At 50.6% G+C, this 20,225-nt stretch overlaps 12 protein-coding genes across 12 annotated transcripts; 7 read left to right on the plus strand and 5 right to left on the minus strand.

Moving 5' to 3' along the window:
- Positions 1-82: 82 nt before the first annotated feature.
- Positions 83-3,397, plus strand: KL911_000406 (uncharacterized protein; the record flags this gene model as incomplete). The annotated part of the gene is made up of 1 exon (XM_043199309.1): positions 83-3,397. One exon carries the CDS (start codon positions 83-85, stop codon positions 3,395-3,397), a length of 3,315 nt encoding a protein of 1,104 aa, XP_043057099.1.
- A 535-nt stretch (positions 3,398-3,932) lies between these two features.
- Positions 3,933-5,324, plus strand: KL911_000407 (uncharacterized protein; the record flags this gene model as incomplete). Its single annotated transcript, XM_043199320.1, has 1 exon — positions 3,933-5,324. One exon carries the CDS (start codon positions 3,933-3,935, stop codon positions 5,322-5,324), a length of 1,392 nt encoding a protein of 463 aa, XP_043057100.1.
- Positions 5,325-5,425: 101 nt separating this feature from the next.
- Positions 5,426-6,502, plus strand: KL911_000408 (uncharacterized protein; the record flags this gene model as incomplete). The annotated part of the gene is made up of 1 exon (XM_043199331.1): positions 5,426-6,502. One exon carries the CDS (start codon positions 5,426-5,428, stop codon positions 6,500-6,502), a length of 1,077 nt encoding a protein of 358 aa, XP_043057101.1.
- Positions 6,503-6,577: 75 nt separating this feature from the next.
- On the plus strand, positions 6,578-7,159 carry KL911_000409 (uncharacterized protein; the record flags this gene model as incomplete). Its single annotated transcript, XM_043199342.1, has 1 exon — positions 6,578-7,159. The coding sequence occupies one exon, from the start codon at positions 6,578-6,580 to the stop codon at positions 7,157-7,159; it is 582 nt and encodes a 193-aa protein (XP_043057102.1).
- A 95-nt stretch (positions 7,160-7,254) lies between these two features.
- KL911_000410 (uncharacterized protein) lies at positions 7,255-8,838 on the plus strand (the record flags this gene model as incomplete). Its single annotated transcript, XM_043199354.1, has 1 exon — positions 7,255-8,838. One exon carries the CDS (start codon positions 7,255-7,257, stop codon positions 8,836-8,838), a length of 1,584 nt encoding a protein of 527 aa, XP_043057103.1.
- A 91-nt stretch (positions 8,839-8,929) lies between these two features.
- Positions 8,930-10,558, plus strand: KL911_000411 (uncharacterized protein; the record flags this gene model as incomplete). The annotated part of the gene is made up of 1 exon (XM_043199365.1): positions 8,930-10,558. One exon carries the CDS (start codon positions 8,930-8,932, stop codon positions 10,556-10,558), a length of 1,629 nt encoding a protein of 542 aa, XP_043057104.1.
- A 50-nt stretch (positions 10,559-10,608) lies between these two features.
- Positions 10,609-12,318, minus strand: KL911_000412 (uncharacterized protein; the record flags this gene model as incomplete). The annotated part of the gene is made up of 1 exon (XM_043199376.1): positions 10,609-12,318. The coding sequence occupies one exon, from the start codon at positions 12,316-12,318 to the stop codon at positions 10,609-10,611; it is 1,710 nt and encodes a 569-aa protein (XP_043057105.1).
- An 88-nt stretch (positions 12,319-12,406) lies between these two features.
- Positions 12,407-13,438, minus strand: KL911_000413 (uncharacterized protein; the record flags this gene model as incomplete). The annotated part of the gene is made up of 1 exon (XM_043199387.1): positions 12,407-13,438. One exon carries the CDS (start codon positions 13,436-13,438, stop codon positions 12,407-12,409), a length of 1,032 nt encoding a protein of 343 aa, XP_043057106.1.
- Positions 13,439-14,057: 619 nt separating this feature from the next.
- KL911_000414 (uncharacterized protein) lies at positions 14,058-14,880 on the minus strand (the record flags this gene model as incomplete). Its single annotated transcript, XM_043199398.1, has 2 exons — positions 14,058-14,436; positions 14,750-14,880. 2 exons carry the CDS (start codon positions 14,878-14,880, stop codon positions 14,058-14,060), a joined length of 510 nt encoding a protein of 169 aa, XP_043057107.1.
- A 252-nt stretch (positions 14,881-15,132) lies between these two features.
- On the minus strand, positions 15,133-16,680 carry KL911_000415 (uncharacterized protein; the record flags this gene model as incomplete). The annotated part of the gene is made up of 1 exon (XM_043199409.1): positions 15,133-16,680. The coding sequence occupies one exon, from the start codon at positions 16,678-16,680 to the stop codon at positions 15,133-15,135; it is 1,548 nt and encodes a 515-aa protein (XP_043057108.1).
- A 39-nt stretch (positions 16,681-16,719) lies between these two features.
- On the plus strand, positions 16,720-18,132 carry KL911_000416 (uncharacterized protein; the record flags this gene model as incomplete). Its single annotated transcript, XM_043199420.1, has 1 exon — positions 16,720-18,132. The coding sequence occupies one exon, from the start codon at positions 16,720-16,722 to the stop codon at positions 18,130-18,132; it is 1,413 nt and encodes a 470-aa protein (XP_043057109.1).
- A 14-nt stretch (positions 18,133-18,146) lies between these two features.
- On the minus strand, positions 18,147-20,123 carry KL911_000417 (uncharacterized protein; the record flags this gene model as incomplete). The annotated part of the gene is made up of 1 exon (XM_043199431.1): positions 18,147-20,123. The coding sequence occupies one exon, from the start codon at positions 20,121-20,123 to the stop codon at positions 18,147-18,149; it is 1,977 nt and encodes a 658-aa protein (XP_043057110.1).
- Positions 20,124-20,225: the final 102 nt, after the last annotated feature.

The following is a 20,225-nucleotide window of genomic DNA, read 5'->3' on the forward strand; positions in this document are numbered from 1 at the left end:
GACGCGACGATAACGGCGCGCGCCGTCTGTGATACTTTCTTGATTTTGTAAACAAAGTGAAACAAAAGATCATCTCCAGACAATGGCGGACGTCGCTAAAAATACCACCTCAGGGGTTCGATCGTACTTAAAATCAGTCCACGAGATTTCTGAGCCAGAGCAAATTGAGATTGCCATCCGCAAATGCTTCCAGGAATCCCAGCTGTCCGTGTCCTCTCATGGGAAGCAGATCGCCATTCTAAAAGCCCTCCAGTTGAAATGTCGCGAACAGAGGCTGCAGTCACAGTTCAATGAGCTGTTTTGCAAGCTGGTTAACAAGGTTCTTCCGATCAAACGTAACGAGCCAGTGGGTGACCGCATAGTCAAATTCATTTCGTCATTTGTGAGCTCTATCAACCCTGAATCAGAGGACGACAACGCCAAGGTCGACAAGCAGGACGAGAGAATGTACAACCAGTTTATAGACAGGCTTGCTCGTCACTTGCTAAATGGTCTGGAAGCCAATAATAAGAATGTTCGGTACAGAGCGTGTCACATCCTCTCGCATCTAATGAACAATATGACGTCAATTGACAGCGATCTGTATGAAGCCCTTAGCGAAGGGCTGCTCGCTAGAATATATGACAAGGAGCCGCATATCCGAATCAAGGCCATCACAACTCTGGCAAGCTTCCAGGAGCCAGACGGAAGCCAGGAGCTGAGCAACGCAGCAATGAAAATCCGCTATGTGATGCAGAATGACACGAATCCAGAGGTCAGGCGAGCATGTTTGCGCCAAATTGAGAAAACCAAGCATACTGAGCCGTACATATTCGAAAGGGCAAGAGATACGAACTCCGTCAACAGAAGACTGTTGTACTCCAAAGTGCTACCTGATTTCAAAGATTTCAGGCGCATAGATTACAAGGCTCGAGAACAGTTGTTAAGTTGGGGTCTGAAGGATAGAGAAGAGTCCGTCAAGAAGGCGGCAATCAAGTGGCTCACGGAAAATTGGATGCAGACTTTAAACAACGACGTCATGGAGCTGCTTGAGCGTCTGAAAGTTACCAAGAGTGATATTGCGGAAACCGCCGTCCGTGTTTTCCTTGATAACCGGCAGGATATTGTGGCCAAGATAACCTTCGACGAACAGATCATGCGCTCATTGACACCAGAGACTTCTCTTTTGCTAAGGGTCTATTATCAGCATTGCAATGATACGAACAAAATCACGCAGGTTGAAAAATACTTCCCGGAAGCCGCTCAGTTCGCCGATATATTGAATGGCTATTTTGCGAAGCGAAAAGAGTGTCTGATTGTATTGACTCAACAAAAACCAATATTAGAGGCAGAGAGCTCCGTTGATATGACAGAGATTGAAGAGCTGGACTTCGTGCTGCGACAATTGCTGATTGTGGCTTCCGAATATGACTATAGTGATGAGTTCGGACGAAGCAGGATGCTGAACACACTAAGAGCGGTGCTCACGAGCGATCATTTGTCGGATAACCTGATTGAGGTCCTCATGCTTTGTATACATAAACTGTCCATCAGCGAGCGCGATTTCACACAAATGATTGTCGAGATCATCAATGACCTTAAAGACTCGGCTTACGAAAAACAAAACACGTTAGAAGGCATTGCCGGAGAAAGTTCCCGCGTGGAGGATGATCTGAACGAAAATGACGATGACGACGACGATGATGACGATGATGAGAGTAGTTTCCACTCTGCAAGAGAGCTGTCCCGATCATCAATTGCGAGCGCCAATAGATCGATGCAACAAGAATTGAAACAGGTCGTAGAACTAAGTCCCGAAAATTTGATTGAATGTCTATCCATTGCTCGCCGAATGCTTGAGCTTGTGAACGAGCCTTTGAAGGATAACATCACCTTGATGTCCATTCTCGATAGCCTGATTCGTCCTTCTATTCGCCGATCTGAAACCGAAATCAGAAAGCTGGGTCTCATTTGTTTAGGTCTCTGCTGCATTCTTGACAAGGAATTGGCTGCTGACAGCATTTTCATTTGTGCGATATTTGTTACGAAAAGCAGCGAGGAGTCGCTTGTTGTCACCGGTATCAAAGTTATTTCTGACTTGCTCGCAGTCCACGGAATCTCTGTTCTGGAGGCAGGCATGGCAAACAGCGTGGATGCCATTGCAATAGCGCGGCTATTCTACCGTACGCTGAGAGACACCAGCCGTAAAGAGGCCCAAGCCACTTCAGGGGAAGCCTTGTACAAGCTGTTTTTATGTGGAGTTATTACTGATGACGAGTTGTTCGAAACCACACTGCTTTCCTATTTCAACCCTGCAATCAACGACAACGAGCAGCTGAAACAGTGTTTTTCGTTCTGTATCCCTGTCTATGCTTTCTCTCATGAATCGCACCAAGAAAGAATTGCTCGCGTCACTTGCGACACGCTATTCAGATTATTCAGTGGGTGGGACGAGATGACGGAAGCCGGTGGCGCTTCCTCGATAACAGCGCAATCTATTGTTCAGCAACTGATGTACTGGACCGATCCCTATCGAGTAGTCAACAAAGCTCCGGGTCAAGCGGCCGGCAGTTCGGTACAGGTCGAGGTTGGGCTCCAACTTTTGTCTTTGCTGGAGAAACTAGAGTACTCCGGGGCTACTAAGCCCTTTTACAAAGCCATAATGACCTCGCTTCCGCGGCTCACCTTTACGGAACAATGCAATGTCGCGAAGCTGGAACAACTATACACTTCGATTGAGCAGCTGGAAGGCGTATTAGAAAAGCCTCTGAAGGATCAGCCCTCTAGGAATGCATACAACAGGTTCAAGGAATATGTATTTGAATGTCTGGATAAGGCAGGTGGACAAACCGAGAAGCACGATGAGCAACAGGAGGAGCAGCAGCAGGAGGAAAAGGAGGAAGAGGCGAAAGAGGAAGAAGAAATTGAGGAGCCCGCTTTCGAATTACCAGCTGGTTCTCAAAAAGAGCTATTTGAAGAGCCGGCTGTTGAAGTGAATACGAATTCCGCCTCTATGCACGAGCACACACGTCAAGAGTCTACATCTCCTGAAACTCAGGAAAGAGCAGAGAAGAAATCCTCGAAAAAGCCCAGATCGAAAAAATCTGCCAAGAAAACAAAAAAAATCGAAGCTGCATCCCTTCCAGATGAGGGAACAGAGCCTATAAAGACGGTTAGCCACTCAAAAATCAAAAAACTTGAGCACAAGAGGCGTGTGAAGAGTGAGGATGGAGGACTGATAGGCCGAAAAGCCAAGGCGAGATCGACAAAGCCAAAAGAAACGAAGAAAAAGAAGAGAAGCCACTCGTTCTCAGATTCGGAAGACGAAAAGCCTGCGACTACATTTCCACTCAAAGAAGAAAGCGAGGATGAAGTTGGCGACACGTCGGCAATTGTTCTCGTTTCGGATGATGATTGAGTAAATTGCGGCACCACGCAAATTATTTCGATCCTACGATCGTCTCGGGCAGCGTTGATGCGGCAAAAAAAATAATGCGATTAATTGAAAAAAGCATAATTCAAATATAAATACCCGGGAAGGAAATTTTTTTCTTACCCCAACAAAAGTAATGCTCTCTTTTCAAGCAGCAAATGCCATCACTTATTTAACCTACGGGTTTATGTTAGTGACTGGAGTTGCGATTGCAGTCTACCATAATGATAAAAAGACATTCTTGTCCTCTAATGGTACAAGAACGGGTCTTCCGTTGGCGTTGAACTTCATTGCAAGCGGTTAGTATGCTAGCAGCCAAAGTTTAACATTTCCAATCAAAAATATCACATCGTCAAACTACTCTATTCCACAATATTGATATACGGGTGCTTGTGTAATAACAGGCTGAGAACATACCGTCGAACTCGAACAAGTTAATACTTGCGTGAGGATTATTTGATATTGTTGGAATTTGTTAAATAGGAGCGAACTATTGTTCCTAGTACTAACCTTCTTAGCCATGGGATGTGGAATATTGACCACCTATACCCAGATTGCCAACATAGCCGGCATTCACGGCCTCTTGGTGTACACCATTTCTGGAGCCATCCCTATATTCTTGTTTTCTCTTTTCGGTCCTATGATCAGAAGACGGTGTCCTGAAGGGTTCGTGCTTACCGAATGGGTATTCCAAAGGTTTGGGCCAGTTACTGCTTTGTATTTGTCGGCGTTCACCATTTTCACCATGTTTCTCTTTATGTTGTCTGAACTGACAGCTATTGAGTACGCCATTGAGGCTTTAACTGGTCTTGATGCCACGCCGGCCATGGTGGTCGAGTGCGTGGTCACTACGATATACACATTTTTGGGAGGTTTCCATGTTTCTTTCATCACCGATTCTTTCCAGGCAGCTTTTGTCATGATTTTGTTGATCATTGGTGTTATTGGCTATGCCACCAGTATCCACATCAACATGGACCTCAAGCATGCCACAGAAAACCAACTATTGCATGCGAACAAGCTGGGATGGATGCTTCTGTATATTCTCCCAGTTGCCATCATCACCAATGACTGTTTCCTCTCTGGATTCTGGCTCAGAACCTTTGCAGCCAAGACAGATAAGGATTTGCTCATAGGTGCTTCCATTGCTGCCGTTGTTGCGGGTATTGTTTGTACGCTTGTTGGTCTTCCAGGTATCCTCGCTGTGTGGACCGGAGACTTGCAAGTGTACGATGACAATGGAAGCAACGCTTTCTTTATCCTTGTCTCCAAGATGCACAACTGGATCATTGGTGTGATTCTTATTTTCTCGATTGGCATATCCACCGCCACATTCGACTCTTTGCAGAGCGCCACCACCTCATCGATCTCGAACGACATATTCCGAAACAAAGTCAACATCATGTGGGTGAGGTTTATTGTCATTCTTGTCATGGTGCCCTCGATTGTCGTGGCAGTGAAAGCTGCTACCAATGTTCTCCAGATCTATCTGATTGCCGATCTAGTTTCCGCGTCAGTGATTCCAATCATCTTCCTCGGCCTTTCCAAGAGGTTTGACTTTTTGCGTGGGCTCGATGTGATGGTTGGTGGATTGGGAGCATTGGTTGCAGTTTTCATCTATGGTACAATCTATTACGGCAACGCCAAAGACGGTGGACGTCTGCTTTTGGTCTGGAACGGCATCTACTCTGATCAAGATTGGGGTCCTTTTGGTGCTTTTGTAATTGCTCCTGTCGGTGGCTGTCTGATTGGATTTGCTTGTGCTGCCATTAGGATAGCTGTCTTGAAAATTAGGGACAAAACCAGACGCGTCAACCGTTTGCCAGAAGTGGAGGTGCAGCGAGAGCTGTTGGATGATGCTGAAAGTGTCACAAAGAGCAAGCTCAAGGCTCTAGCCGTCGGCCTCGTGTAAAAGAACAATCACGTTCTAGTATTAATATTATACGACATATATTTTGTTGTAGAAGTATTTACAAGAATAATTATATCAAGAAAAATAAAATTCAAATCTATATGCCGTACTACTCTCTTGGCCTAGAAGGCTCGGCCAACAAATTAGGCGTCGGCGTCATTGAACACCCGCTTGAAAAAATCGCCGCGTACAACCATGCTAATGTGCTCTCTAATGTACGAGATACGTATGTGACGCCTCCAGGAGAGGGCTTTCTTCCCAGGGACACTGCTAGACACCATCGAAATTGGGTGGTTAGACTGATCAAGCAAGCGCTTCGAGAGGCAAATATACGCCCTAATCAGCTAAACTGCATTTGTTTCACGCAAGGACCAGGGATGGGCGCTCCGTTACAGAGCGTTGTGATAGCCGCAAGAACGATTGCTCAGATGTGGGACTTGCCTCTTGTGGGAGTGAACCATTGTATTGGACACATCGAAATGGGCAGAGAAATTACGGGAGCTACGAATCCGGTTGTGTTGTATGTGAGTGGAGGAAATACCCAGGTTATTGCGTACTCGCGGCAACGGTACAGGATCTTTGGAGAAACGTTGGACATTGCTGTTGGAAACTGTCTGGATCGGTTTGCAAGGACGCTGCAAATTCCGAATGCGCCTTCTCCCGGATACAATATTGAGCAGCTGGCGAAAAAAGGCCGCCATCTGGTCGAGCTACCGTACACCGTGAAAGGGATGGATCTCAGCATGAGCGGGATCTTGGAGTACGTTGACAATCTGGCACACGATCTTTTTCAAGGAAAGAAGAACAAACAATTGATCCGAGCCGATGGTAGCAAAGTGACGGTTGAGGATTTGTGCTTTTCGCTTCAGGAATGCATCTATGCAATGCTGGTGGAGATCACAGAGAGAGCCATGGCCCACGTTGGTTCGCGCGAGGTGCTAATAGTTGGCGGAGTCGGGTGCAACGAGAGGTTGCAGGAAATGATGGGTATTATGGCCAAGGACAGAAATGGCAGCATCTATGCTACAGATGAACGCTTCTGCATTGACAACGGGATCATGATTGCCCATGCCGGGCTTCTTGCCTTTAGAACGGGCACAAGAACTCCATTGGACCAGAGCGTTTGTACACAAAGGTTTAGGACGGACGAAGTTTTTGTGAGCTGGCGAGAAGACTAAATATTATTTAGAGCATTTAATATTCAAAGCATTTAATATTAACATATTTTACTGTTTTGATCTTCCGTGTTTGTTATGAGTGTTTTGGAAACCAATTTACGACGCATAAACGAGATCAACCAGTCCATACAAACACTCTACTACCGCGCTGGAGGGATCTTCAGTAATTCTCTGCTGGAATCTCTCGACACTACGCAACAGATACGCGACATCCAAGAAGATGAGCTCATCCTGCTTAGGGGCCAGTCGCTAGCGCAGTTAGACGTGGATGAGGGTAGCGTGCCACAACTGGCTGCCGTGAAAAGCTCTCTAGAGCAGCTGAAAGACGACCCAAACGAGGACGCGATGGTGCGGCTCAGCCTGATGTACCAACGGCTACTGCAGTACGCATCTGTCTACAAAATCGAGGAGTCGCAAAGAAACGCGATCCAGGAAAATCTCAACGAAGCCACGGCCGCTGTGGCCGCGCTAAACGAGTACAGAACGGCGCTGGAGGCGATGCAGGATGAGCTTGTGATATGGAACCATTTGGGGGTCCAGGGAGGAGTCCAGGGCGAAATGGTGGTGGCAGTCGCGTCTGAGGACAGCGAGGATGTCGCTGGGCTGATCGAGAAGGAGGAAGCCGAGCTGGCGGCTCTGTCGGAGGACAAGAGCTGAGTCCTGCGCCAAATTCATATACCCCAGTTTGTCGTTTCCGAGCGAAAAAGTGCGTAAAGTCCAAAATATTTTAAATATTCTCACTTGTACTTTCCATGTCAGACCAGATCAAGTCTTTGACGACGACGGCGTCTGTTTTGGTGAGCAAGGACCAGGCAGGCTTGCTCAATAACAAGACGTACAAGGACGCATTGTCCACCGTTGGGGGCCACAAGAGTCAGAAACTTGTGAAAAGACATGCTGAGAACGCAAGGACCAGTGTTTCTCTTGTAAGACGGTCCAAGACTACGCGAAACGACGGTCTAGAGATAGTGAGCGATCAGCTGCTGGCAGAGATCCCCGCGCAGGACGAAGAAGACGCCGTATTCTCCTTGTATCAGGGATTTAGTGCAATCTTGCCAGACCTGGAGCAAGCAGCTTCGCCCTCGAAGCGACTCGCCGCGGGATTGAACGCTGATACCATCAAGTCGACAACCAACGTAGCGCAATTGCACCAGTACAAGGACGACGTGAATTACAAGTTGGATCTGCTGGAGATCAGAAAAGGCATCGCCGAGAGCGACATCAAGGAGCTCGACGCCAAGATCGAGCAGCTGTATCGTCTGCGCAAGAAAATATTTGACCGTGTGGCAGAGTACGAGAAGGAGGAGTCGGACCTGGAGAAACTGCTCCGAATAGTGGAGAAAAGCCTCGAGAACAAAGGTGCCCAGACGGCGGAAGAGGCCGTTCAGGAGCCGGCCCCCATTCGCAAACACGCCTCGACACTGAACCAGTTCTACAGTCCCGGGAGCGAGATAGTGCGATTGGAGGCCCACGACGACGCAGTGACCTGTTTTGCGTTCGACGCTCCATTTGGCACTCTGGTGTCTGCTTCGCTGGACAACACCGTCAAAGTCTGGGATCTGAATAGAAACGAGTGCATTGGAAGACTGGAGGGCCATCTATCGAGCGTGGAGTGCCTGGCGATGGAAAAAGACCTTGTTGTGACCGGATCGCTGGATGCTTCTTTGCGACTCTGGGACTACACTAAGGTAGGCGTGGACGAGCCGCTGCTGCACTCTTTTGAGCGACACATGGATGAGATCACCGCCGTGAGCATGTCGGGGTCAACCATTGTGTCGGGATCGGCCGACAGAACCATAAGACATTGGGACGTGGCTACGGGGCAGTGCATCCAGACGATAGACGTGATGTGGGCCGCTTCGAGGAGCTGGAAACAGGCCCCGGCCAAGATGCAGACCCCGTATATTGGCGCGCTGCAGTGCTTTGATGCTGCCCTGGCTTCCGGAACAGGCGATGGCGTTGTTCGTCTGTGGGATCTGCGTAGCGGAGAGATTATCCGCCAGCTAGTTGGTCACACGAGCGCCGTCACGTGCCTGCAATTTGATGAACACAGCATCGTGACTGGGTCGCGGGACCGGTCCGTCCGCATATGGGATCTGAGAACCGGAGTGTTGATGGACTCGTTCGCGTACGGCCACGAGATCCGGTCGCTTCAGTTCGATGAGAAGCGAGTGGCCTGTGCTGCGGGCGAGGAGACGGTGAAGCTGTATGACCGCATCGACCAGGCACACACCGACGTGGCCCAGGGCTCTGGAACAGTGACTTTCTGCCGTTACACAGATAGCTATTTGGTGGAAGGCCGGGACAACGGTAGCATAGGTGTGTGGAAAATATAATGTACATAGACGATCGACGCGACGCAGGTGAAGAAAAACCGTCGACGCGAAATATTTGTTCGAATATTTCTTTATTCGCCATTTTTTATTCATGTCCACTCCTACAATAGTTGTGCTTAAAGAGGGCACGGACACCTCGCAGGGCCGTGGCCAGATAATCTCGAACATTAACGCGTGTGTGGCGATCCAGGAGACTTTGAAGGCCACTTTGGGCCCGTTGGGATCAGATATCCTGATTGTGAATAACGGACGTACGACGATTTCGAACGATGGAGCCACCATTCTGAAGCTCTTGGATGTGGTTCATCCCGCTGCCAAGATTTTGGTTGATATTTCTCGGTCGCAGGATGCAGAGGTCGGAGACGGAACCACTTCTGTGGCCTTGTTGGCGGCGGAGTTTCTGAAGGAGAGTAAGCAGTTCATTGAAGAGGGCATGCCCTCGCACGTGATCATCAAGGCTTTCCGCAAAGCTTGCGACCTTGCGTGCGAGAAAATCAGGGAGCTGCAGGTGGAATTGGCCGCAGATCATAGTGACGCAGAGATGAGACAACTCCTGGAAAGATGTGCTCAAACAGCCATGTCCTCCAAGATCATCCAAAATAACAAGGAGCTCTTCACCAAAATGGCTGTTGACGCTGTGCTGGTGCTGGATAGAGACGATTTAGACGAAGATCTGATTGGAATCAAGAAAGTTGCGGGCGGATCGATGGACGAGTCCAGACTGGTTCACGGCGTCGCTTTCAAGAAAGCCTTTTCGTATGCCGGCTTCGAGCAGCAGCCAAAGAAGTTCAGCAACCCAAAGATCCTGTCCCTTAATGTGGAGCTGGAATTGAAGGCAGAAAAAGATAATGCAGAGGTCAGGATCGACAAGGTGGCAGACTATCAGGAAATCGTGGATGCCGAATGGAAGATTATATTGAACAAACTGGACGCGATAGTGGCTACCGGAGCCAACATCGTGCTCTCGAAGCTGCCTATTGGAGACCTGGCAACCCAGTATTTCGCTGATAGAGGCATTTTCTGTGCCGGAAGAATTCCTGCGCAGGACATGGAAAGAGTGGTTCATGCCGTTGGAGGGTCGATCCAGACGACTGTTTCGGATATCAAGCCAGAGCATCTGGGCTCTTGTGAAAGATTCGAGGAAGTTCAGATCGGCGGAGAAAGATACAACATCTTTGAAGGCTGTCCGATTGCTAAAACGTGTACCATAATTCTGAGAGGAGGAGCTGACCAGGTGATTGCCGAGGTCGAGCGTTCTTTGCACGACGCCATTATGATTGTGAAGAGGGCTCTAAAACACAATGCCGTGGTGGCCGGTGGAGGAGCCATAGAGATGGAATTGTCCAAGCACCTGAGAAACTACTCTAGACAGATTGCTGGAAAACAGCAGCTTATCATCGCGGCCTATGCTAAGGCTCTGGAGGTGATTCCTAGACAGCTGTGTGAGAACGCAGGACTCGACGGCACTGATCTTCTAAACAACCTGAGAGCACAGCACTCTAAGGGAGAGGTGTGGTACGGACTGGACTTTGAGAGCGAGAGCATCAGTAATAATTTCGAGAAGTTTGTTTGGGAGCCAGCTTTGGTGAAGATGAATGCACTGCAGAGCGCTACAGAGGCTGCTGTTCTGGTGCTGAGTGTGGACGAGACGATCAAGAATGAGCCTAATGAGCCTCAGCCTCAACAGCCTATGGGCAGAGGAAGAGGAATACCGAGATAAGCTAAGTAGAGATAAAATCGGTTCATTAAATATTAAAGTTGCATATGTCGTCACGGGCGTCCTTCCTTGAGGAAATATATCAGGTCCATCTCGACGTTGTCGTCTGTAGAAGACGTCTTCCCGCTGGCGACGCTGCCTTTGCGAAAGCCCGGCTCTTTGCGCGCCTCTTTATGTTCATCAGAGTGGTTCGACTCGGTCAACGAGCCTATGTGCGAGAACGCGCGCCAGCTGAACTTGGAGCTGCGTCGTGTAGAAGGGTTTGCCGTGGCTTGTGGGCTTTTTGGGGCGGAGGAGTTGAGGAAATCCGCCAGACTGACCGGATTATTGCGCGCGTTTTCTTTGGGGTCCATGATCGAGCTAGATCTGGTATCGGAAGCGTGCACGTTGAGCTGCGAGCCGTGGTGCATTACATTCGGCCTGAAAGTTTTATTGGCATCCCGCACCGAGGGGCTGCCCAGCCTGTAGCCCGGGAGAAAAGAGAGTTTGCGTCGGAGCCAACAGTAGCTATATTCAGCGTAGGGGTCCACTTTGCTGGCTCGTAGGTTCCACGGGTGCTCTCTAAACAAGAACACTAGCGTGTCGATGGTGCAGTTGAATGCCTGGAAGAAGGAGGACATGCAGAACACCCATAAATGGTAGTAGGCTCGACGGCCGTGCTGTAGCTGGAAGCACTGGGCCACGAACGGCCACAGCCACAGCAGCATATAGGAAACGGGATAAATGAAGACCACCTTCATCTGGCGCATGATCTGTAGTTGTCGTATTCGGAGTCGTTCCATTGCTTCTTCGTGCAGCAATTGCTGGATATCCAACCCCACGTCGTGCCTCGATCGATCTGCTTTCGGCGACTGTGGAGGGTGGTAGTCTGCGAGTTCGGGGTCGTGTTGGCGGATACTGTCCATGTTTTCGGTGTATGTGTCCGAGTTGAGGTCCTTTCCACGTAACTTGGAAGTGATTTGCATGTCTGGCAAGATGAGCATCAGCAGCAGCTGGCCTACTCTGTACATGAGCGAGTCTCCAAGAACTTCCGAGACAAACCCTCGTTTGTGGTGGCTCACAAAATCCATCTTGCTGCTCACGGCCCTGTATTGGCGCATCACGTAGAAATAGACAGAGACGTAGATCGTGACGATCAGAATGGCAATACAATAGCGGATGATCCAGGTCAGGTACCACACCGCAGAAAGTGGTTCCATGTAGCTCCAGCTGACCTGATCTGTGTAACCATTGTGTCCTGCGAATGTGACCGAGCTGAGAACCACGGGAATGAGAAACGTCAAAATGTAGACGTAATTTCGGACAGTGTGGAGACCGCCTTCGCCATTTGAGTGCTGGGAAACGGCTGGACGAAAAATCAGAAGCGCAATGTGCACAGCAAAACAAACGATAATGAGGTCAGCGCCCTCGATGCTGAAGCACGTTAGCCATCCTATGGCGTTGAGAAATTTAACGTTCTGCACAGACCCTTCCGAGCTGCTTTCGGAACTTGCTGGATACACCAGCAACACGATGCCTTTGAGGAAGTCAAAGGCAATCAGTATGGCAATCAGGATGTGACGGAACATTCGCTTTTTGGGGTGAATCATCCCCAGAGTGTAGAAGGCAACCAGGCCGCTGACTATGGAGGTGGACGAGGAGCTGATGGAGCATATTCGGATCAGATGTCGTTGGCCGGGAGTATAGGTTTCCTGTCCCACCTCTTCGCGCTCGAAAAGACTGGATAGATGTCCAGATTCAGTGAGCAGTCTGGACAAGTCCATCAAAGAGACGCAAAACAACGATTAGCCACAGAAATATTTTTGTGCCCAAGTTTCGCCTCAAATATCACCAGCCACGGATCTATTTTTATTATTTAACGTACATTTGGCCTTTGGTGGCAGCCTGTAATTTCGGACGTGTGCTAAAGCAAAATTCACTGGACAGGCCCGTAGCGTAACCAAACACAAATGTCTCTGTGGTGTGGAAATAGAAAACCGTGCGGAACTGGTCCGGCGACTCAAAATAGCCAACTACTCCGACGTATAGTCTCGGATTAAAGTGGTCGTCCAGGGCCCGCAGATCGACCTCCTGTGCTGCGTCGTACACCGCCTCTGCGGCGAGGTCGCATACCAGGCGCCCGCAGTGGCAATTGGCAAGAATGTGCCGACATACAGACCGCGCAAGGTCCATCTGGATAATGTCCTCGCCGTTTCCCGAACATAGAACATTGACCAGGGCGCCATCTTTCTGTGCTGTGTAGCAGCCGGCCCCGACTACGCCCGAACAGCCAATTCTGCCGGGTTTCTTGAACAGACTGCCGCCCGACGAGACCCCCGTGGACGCTGCGCGCTTGTCAATCACCGAAACGCCGATGGTGTCTGTGATTATGGAGGACGCTATTTTTTTCTCGACCGAGTCTATACGGTCAAGCTCGTTTCTGTACTTTTCGAAAAGCTGGTTCATGCGGCCATTGATCTTCATATTATGGTCAGTCACCCCCACGAGGGTCACTGGGGGTGTGAGTCCAAGCTCGTTTTTTTTCTGCTGCGCAAAATACTGGTACGCACACTCAGTAATGGGCCGTGCTGCCGTGTTAGCCAGCAGCGACGATTGGTTGTGTTTCTTGGCTATTCGGTCGTAGACAAAGATGCTCGAGTCGGACTGGATCGACCCATCTCGTGCAATTGAGGACGTCACGCCTGTGTTGGTCAGCGAACTATCCTCTATTACAGAGGAAACGGCGATCAGCTGGCGAATCTGCGAGACAACGTGATCTGCTCCGTCTGGCTGCGGGAATCTCGACTTCAAGGCCCTTCTGAACAATCGCTTGAATTTCTCGGGGTTTTCCGCGTGGTTACCTGCGCCGAAATGGAGCAAGGTTAGTGTATTAGAAGGGGACATGCCATGTCCAGATCAAAAAATTAAAATTTAAAATGACGCATAAATTATGCGTTCGGAGATGAGATCGCCAAACAAAAATGCTGCTGGTCTTCATGGGTTTCAGGCATTCAAGAGTGTTTGCGTGCCTGATAATACGCGATAGGCACTCTGGACAGTAGCCAACCAGTTCCTCTTCTCCATGATGTCGCCCGTGCCGATGTTGCTTCTGAAAGCTCCACCGGGCTTTGCGGACCGAGGGGTAGTGCTATCAAAAGCAGTACTGGGGTTTCAGCCACCGATCTGCCAGTATTCACTGCTCTTAGTCCGAGCAGCTAGTCGACAATTCACTTTGGACGTTATGCCTTGCCACGCTGATCACCAAGAGAATCGGTTAGGATACGGAGCTACTTATTTCTCATTGTAGTTGGCTTCCACACATACCGGTCAGGTTATTCCCAGCTACTCAATAAAGAGCACGCCGGCTAGTTGGCTGGAGCTAGATAGCGTAGCCACACACCCAAAGAGAGGACATAGCACGAGCACGGACCCCAGAGGTTGAAACCCAGCATGGTTCCGCCCAAATGGTGAGTCTGCTATACACCGAATAATCACTTGAAACGCCGGTGCGTCTGCTACGTGCTCACATTCTCACCCTCTTCAGCTTCTGCAAGTACTCGTTCCGAACAGCCTCGTCGACAATCTCGGACTCCAGAATCTGCGAGATCTTGGCCCACGCCTCAGGCGATAGGCCAGACGCAGGCTTGACGGTTTCGCGCGTCGTTTCTGTAGTTTCTGGCCTGGCCTTCACCATGGCATTCAACTTCAACACCCCTTCCGTGGCGACCTTTTCTAGCAAGTCCTCGTCGTGGACCGTCTTAGTCTTGAGCATCAATGTGAGGTGGTCCGGAGAACTGCCAATCTTCTTTGCGAGCTCCTCCTTGACCTTGTAAATCGACGTGGTAGAATCGAATTTGAATTCGTGCTCAAATTTAGGAGGACGGAGAGATTTGATCGTCACGCTGACGGTGGACCGCTCGCCGCCACGGTAAAACAGCGGAGTATTTATGTGTCCGAATCCGCACTAGAGTTAGCATTTTTTCATCTGGCAACGAACTTACGTTTGTGTATTTTATTTCCCTGCTTGTTCTCTCGGGACAAACAAAGTTTATCAGGCTTTGGAATTTGTTGGCAAATTCCAGCTCGGAAACAACACTCATGCTCAATTATCACGTGTATTCTGTGGGGGAGGCAAAGGTGACGCACTTTCCTAACGTTTATTCGAACGATACAAATTTAAGAGTGATTAGAATCGCCCGCGTCGCGACGGTCGACCATCCAAAATTCGAGCTCGACCAGTACGACCGTTTTGAGCCCAAAGTGCTGGTCGACGGCCAGTGGTTCTGCACAGACCTCGGAACACCATTGGCCTTGTACCTAGAGCGAGAAGAGGTGGAGAAAGTCATCGGGAACGTTAACAAACTGCTAGAGAACCAATATACCTGGAAATGGGGCCCCTATCTGCTCCTGGACACCCTCACGTTCGGGATTTTGTCAAGACTACGGTGGGATAAAAAGTATGCGGACGAACTAGAAGTATACATCCGGGACGTCAATGCTGATCTGAAAAAACGCGGCATCCCGGTCGAATTTGTGAGTCCTCGAAGAAGCGGGTATCTAAGTCTGGACGTGCTGGTGCCGCGGCCAAGTGGGCCCGTCTAGCGGATACGTTGCTGAATACGCCGCATACGGCTGTTTAGCCGGCCGTTCCAGTTCATGCTCTTGAGTCCGATCTGCTTGTTCTCCAGGAGAACGGCAGTGCGCATAAGCTGCTTGCGTTCCTGCTCGTCCATGCCCACTGCACTGCGCCGCTTGATCAACTCGTTGTACCTGCTGCGGCTCTCAATGACATATTTCTTGCAATTCTGGATCTCCTCCTGCGAAAGCTTGCTGAAGCTTGAGAACCTGAAACATTCCTCCATCAACGCATTGGCGTCCAGCAACCGCTTCGGCGCATTCTGGATTATTTGGAAATACTCTGCGCTCAGAATGCCGTCGTCATCCGACCGCTTGTGGCTGAGATCGACCATCTGGGGCTCCAGCAGTTTGAATATCGTCAGACTAACCTGAAATATCGCCTTCGACTCCTCGTAAAACAGGCAGTCCCAAACTCGCAAGGTTGTTTCGATCGGCAGCACGCCAACGAAAATGCTCATGAACCAGCTTGTCGTACAGAACGAGAGTGTGGGCAGATCGTACAGAAACGAGTTGTTGTTGGAATGCGAGCTCTCGTTGATCAGAGCCCAGACGTTCGGTAGATACTGTCTCAAACACAGCATCAGCACGCCCTGGTGCACATTGACTCCTTCCAAATTGAACTCGTGGATCCCAGGGAGATACCTTTCGGTCACAATAACGAGCATCCAGAACGCGCGCTCCTCGTCTAAAAATACCAGCAATAACCCGGCAATGAAATTAAGCGACTGACAGTAACCGATCGAGGGTCTGTACTTGGAGAAGCACTTGAGCACACGTCTCAGGGTCTGCAGCAAGGGGCTTTCCTCGGTAACTCCGTTGCGCGTGATGTCGTTAAAATGGACGTTCTCCGGGAACGTCCGATGCAGGTCTTTCTCAATAGCCTCTGTGTTTTCGTTGATCATGTTCATGGTCTCGTCGACCAGCTTGTCGTAAACGCCCTTATTGTCTTTCAGCTTTTCGTGGCCCTTGGCGAAATAGAACCAGGCGTCGCCCCTCCACTCTGCCGGAATGCCTTTGCGGACGTAGCGTCGCAGCTCCTCAGATCGGGCGGGAAACCTGGTCGGACTGCCCTTCTTGGCGACTAGCAGTCCGTTTTTCGCCATGAGCTTCTCCCACTTCTTCTTTCTCCGCGCGAGGTACTGCGAGTACTGCGTCCACCACTCGTCGTACTCCTCGGTCTTGACATAATGGTTACTTTTGCGAAAACCGTACCTGTCTCTGTCGCTGGCAAGAATGGCGTTCAGTCGATTTGGCTCCTGGTGGATAGACTCGCCGATTTTGCTCTGCACCCGCTCCAGCGACGTTCGCGACTTCTTGAGCGACTGGATCGACTCTGTTCGGGTCAAGATCCTTTTATGAGGCGGATTCACCAGCGTGAACGGCTCCTCCCTGCGGTTTTCCGCATAGTAGTCTATCAGGCTGTATCCGCCGTCAGAGTTGTGACGCGCCAGCGCGTCAGAGTGCTCCTCCACCAGGTTCGGCGTGGAAAATGAAACTTCCGTGTCCATTTGACAAGAGGAAAAAATTAAAATAAAAACCTTCAATAAATGCGATTTTTAGATGATACGGGCCAGGCCCATCACAAATTAGTGCTGTGGAGAAATCCGCAGAAGACGGCCGACTACGCGATATGCGACAGTATTGAGCTGTGGCAGGGCTACATAGTCTCGGCGAAAGGCGTTTTTGCCGTTGACGAAGACTCGTACTTCAACCACCTGTGCGTCGCAGAGCAGCCGGTGCTGTACACCACAAACAGGTTTCTGTCCAAAATAGGCGTCCCACGGCTGCCAATTTTCGAGGACAGCTGGAGGGAGTACGTGGACGACCAGAACTCGTCGCCTACCTTGGTGTTCCGCGACTCTGTGTACCCCGCAATCTTCGTGATCAGCACGGCTGCGGTTCTTGCGGTGTTTCTCACGGCCATTCTTTTCAACAAGCACCACATCAGATCGCTGAAGCCAACGTGGATCATGAAGATATCCAGCATACTCGCCACCGGACAGCTGATGGCAATCTACATCTACTCGCTCGTCTACCTGTCCAGACAGAACTCGAGAGGACATGTCTCGGCTTTGGAGCTGGTCGACGCCATCACCGACTCGCTTGGATTCAACATCGTTTACATCATCACCTACTTTCTGCTGCTCCTGACACAGATCGAGGTGATCAAAAAGATGTTTTCTCGCAAAAGAGAACGGCAGCTGATCCTGGTGGTCGGAGTCAGTCTTGCCATCATTTCGCAGATCATCTGGGCCGCCTCGACGCTGGCCTCCAAGACGAACAGCTCCGCGGACCAGAACGTTGCGCTTGTGATTCTGCCCGTGGTGATGTATCTGCTGCGAATATCGCTATCGGTGCTTTACGACTGTCTTTTGCAGGTGTACGCCATTTCCCGCAAAGACCTCGCTTTCAAGCCCACCGTGCTGCCCCTGACGCTGCTCATGGAGCTCTGTGCAAACGCGTCCGTCGCGTTCTACATCGCCGACCTGGCTAACCCGTGGGTCAGTCGGCTCGCCGAAATATTCAACATCACCTGCTCGCTGCTCGTCAACGGGGTCACCTGGGAGTGGCTCAACCGCATGTACCAGCTGGACAAATACCGCCAAAAACAGGGAGTTCTAGGTCGCCAGCTGTTTGAGGAGACAGACGCGCGATACTCCAAATGGTTCAATCTCAAGCCGAAGTTTGTCAAGTTCAAGAAGTCGCTAAAGCAGAAAGAGATCACCACCACCACTTCCGACACCTACGTGCCCTACGAGGTGTACATCTACAGTCCGAAAGAGATGATTGTGCCTCCGACATCGCTGGTTTCGCGGCCAATCGTCCGCGGAGACAGGACAAGAGACCCTGTGGTGCACGATGTCCGTCAGCTCTCGCAGGTCGAGCCGGAGTCGGAAGAGGACTCTGAAGAAGAACGATTACTAAGACGCATTCGAGCGTGGAACGAAGAACATGTTTGACGAAACCTAGCTTACTATTTTTCTGCGATCAGCACCACAGAGTAGCCCACTCCCTCGCTTCTGACAGCGTCCTGTCGCTGAGGAAGGTAGGGGAATCTTTGTTGCACCACCTTTCCAGCGCACCCGTTGAGCTTGTAGTCGATAAACAGCTTGATCAGGTCCAGCGTCTCCCGGTCGCCCACCTTGGTGACCTTTTCCTTGGCGGCCTGGTACTTGAGCGTCTCCACCAACTGGAAGACGGACAGGATTTTAGCGAACATCAGGAACTCGATGTAGTTGGAGTAGAACTCGAAAAACGCATTGACACGCGGATCCTTGTACCCCAGCTGGGTCGTGGAGGCTGTTGAGGCCGTGCGGTCGGAATCAGATGTCTGCATCATGCTTGCTATGTCTGTGTGTTCCGACAGGGTGGATATCAAGGGAAAGCCGATGTTGCAGAAACGAATCTTTTTGAATCCCAGCTCCCGCAGCACGGGGACAGCCTGGGAGCTGATCTTGTTGACCACGCTGTTGCGGCCCTCGTTATACTGTGCTAGTAGTCTCCACACGCACTGGCGCAGGATTTCGTTGTCGGACTGGTGTTTGGGGTCGCCTGGCGCGTTCTCAACGTCCCATAGATAGAGCTGGAGATATCCGCTAGGCTTGAGCACCCTTTTGAACTCTGCGAACGTGGATTTGAGATTGCTCTCTGTCGCGGTGAGCGCCAAGTCCGGACAGCAGACGCACGACTGGGACGCGTCGCGCAGGGGCAGCACGTCACTGGCGATGGTGGTGAAGGAGGAGTACTCCGCGGCGAATTTTTTCTCGTCGCTGCTGAGCTGGTATTCGTAAAATTGGTCGTCAAGAATAGGATGGTCGAAATTCGGATACTGGTCCACGTAGACCGCCGGAAGCACGCCCCTGTTTGTGCGGTCGATCACTTTTCGCAGACTGTCGGTCACACTGACGAAGTTTGTATGGAACTGCGGGTTGTCGTGTCTGACCTGCCAGCCGTTGAGAAACTCGACGTGTGCGCCCAGAATCGAGCCTTCTGCTATGTACTGGATCTCCTCGGCAGGCGTGTCTTTAAGGTTGCTGGATATCATTTTGTTGCTCGTGACGACGCACACCTCGCAGAGCTCTGCCTCAAGCGACGGGTCGACGGCGTCCTGGAAATTTTTCAGAGCCTCCAGCACCTCTCTGTTGATCATCGTCGGCTGGTTCAACAGTTTCTTGATGATCTGGAGGAACCAGAGCAGCAGGAGCACCACGCGCTTGTCGTTGAACATGGAGCTTTGCAGGCTCTGGACGAGTCCAGGTTGCGAAATGGACGAGAGCTCGTGCAGCTTTGTTTTCAGCTTGTAGTCCGCGTCGTGCTTGATGTGCTGGTATGTTGATTCGGGCTGGGAAAGCATCGCCTTGCGCTCCTCGACCAGTTTCTCGTAGTCCCCGACCTCGTCGCGCAAGTTGACGAGGAACTGTTTGTACCAATTGAGCCAGAGGTCTCTTCTGGTGATGGCATAGTCGATCGGGTCGTTGAACTCGCTCTGGTCCATGTAGTCGAGGAAAAACCTCAGGTGATCCAAATACACCTCGGTGCCCTTCTCGTTGATCTCCTGCTTGACCTTTTCGACGTCACGGTTGTAATGCTCTGCTCGTTCGCGCAGTCTTCCGAGCTTGTACTCCTCAAACTGCGGGTCTACCTGCTCGTCCTTGTACGTGCCAAAGGCAAAGTCGCTGGCCAGCTCTGTGGCGAGCTTGCCGGCTTTCTTGGTGATTTTGAATAGACGGGACGATTGCTTGGACATGGGCACAAAGTCGGCATCCCTCGATGCGCCGACTACTGATTCGGAGGGGGCAGGCGGTGTCGTAGGTCGATGGAATGCGGCCTTGCTGAGTTTCGAGAGCGGGTTCCTGACCTTGTGCAAGTTTTCCGGCGACGGCCCGGAGGACACGCTTGTCTGCACAGTATGGCCAGCGTGTGGCGGCGAGTCGGATGGCAGCTCCGACATGTGCAGTTGCAGAAAAGTTGCAATTCTTCGCAAAATAAGTACACCTGGTGCGGGGGTGACGTGTGGTAAAATATACATTTTCTGGCTATTGGCTGTGCGTAG

Source organism: Ogataea haglerorum (assembly GCF_019207285.1).
Source record: "Ogataea haglerorum isolate 81-453-3 chromosome Unknown 81-453-3_NODE_1_length_915391_cov_96.871712, whole genome shotgun sequence".
Lineage (NCBI taxonomy): Eukaryota > Fungi > Ascomycota > Pichiomycetes > Pichiales > Pichiaceae > Ogataea > Ogataea haglerorum.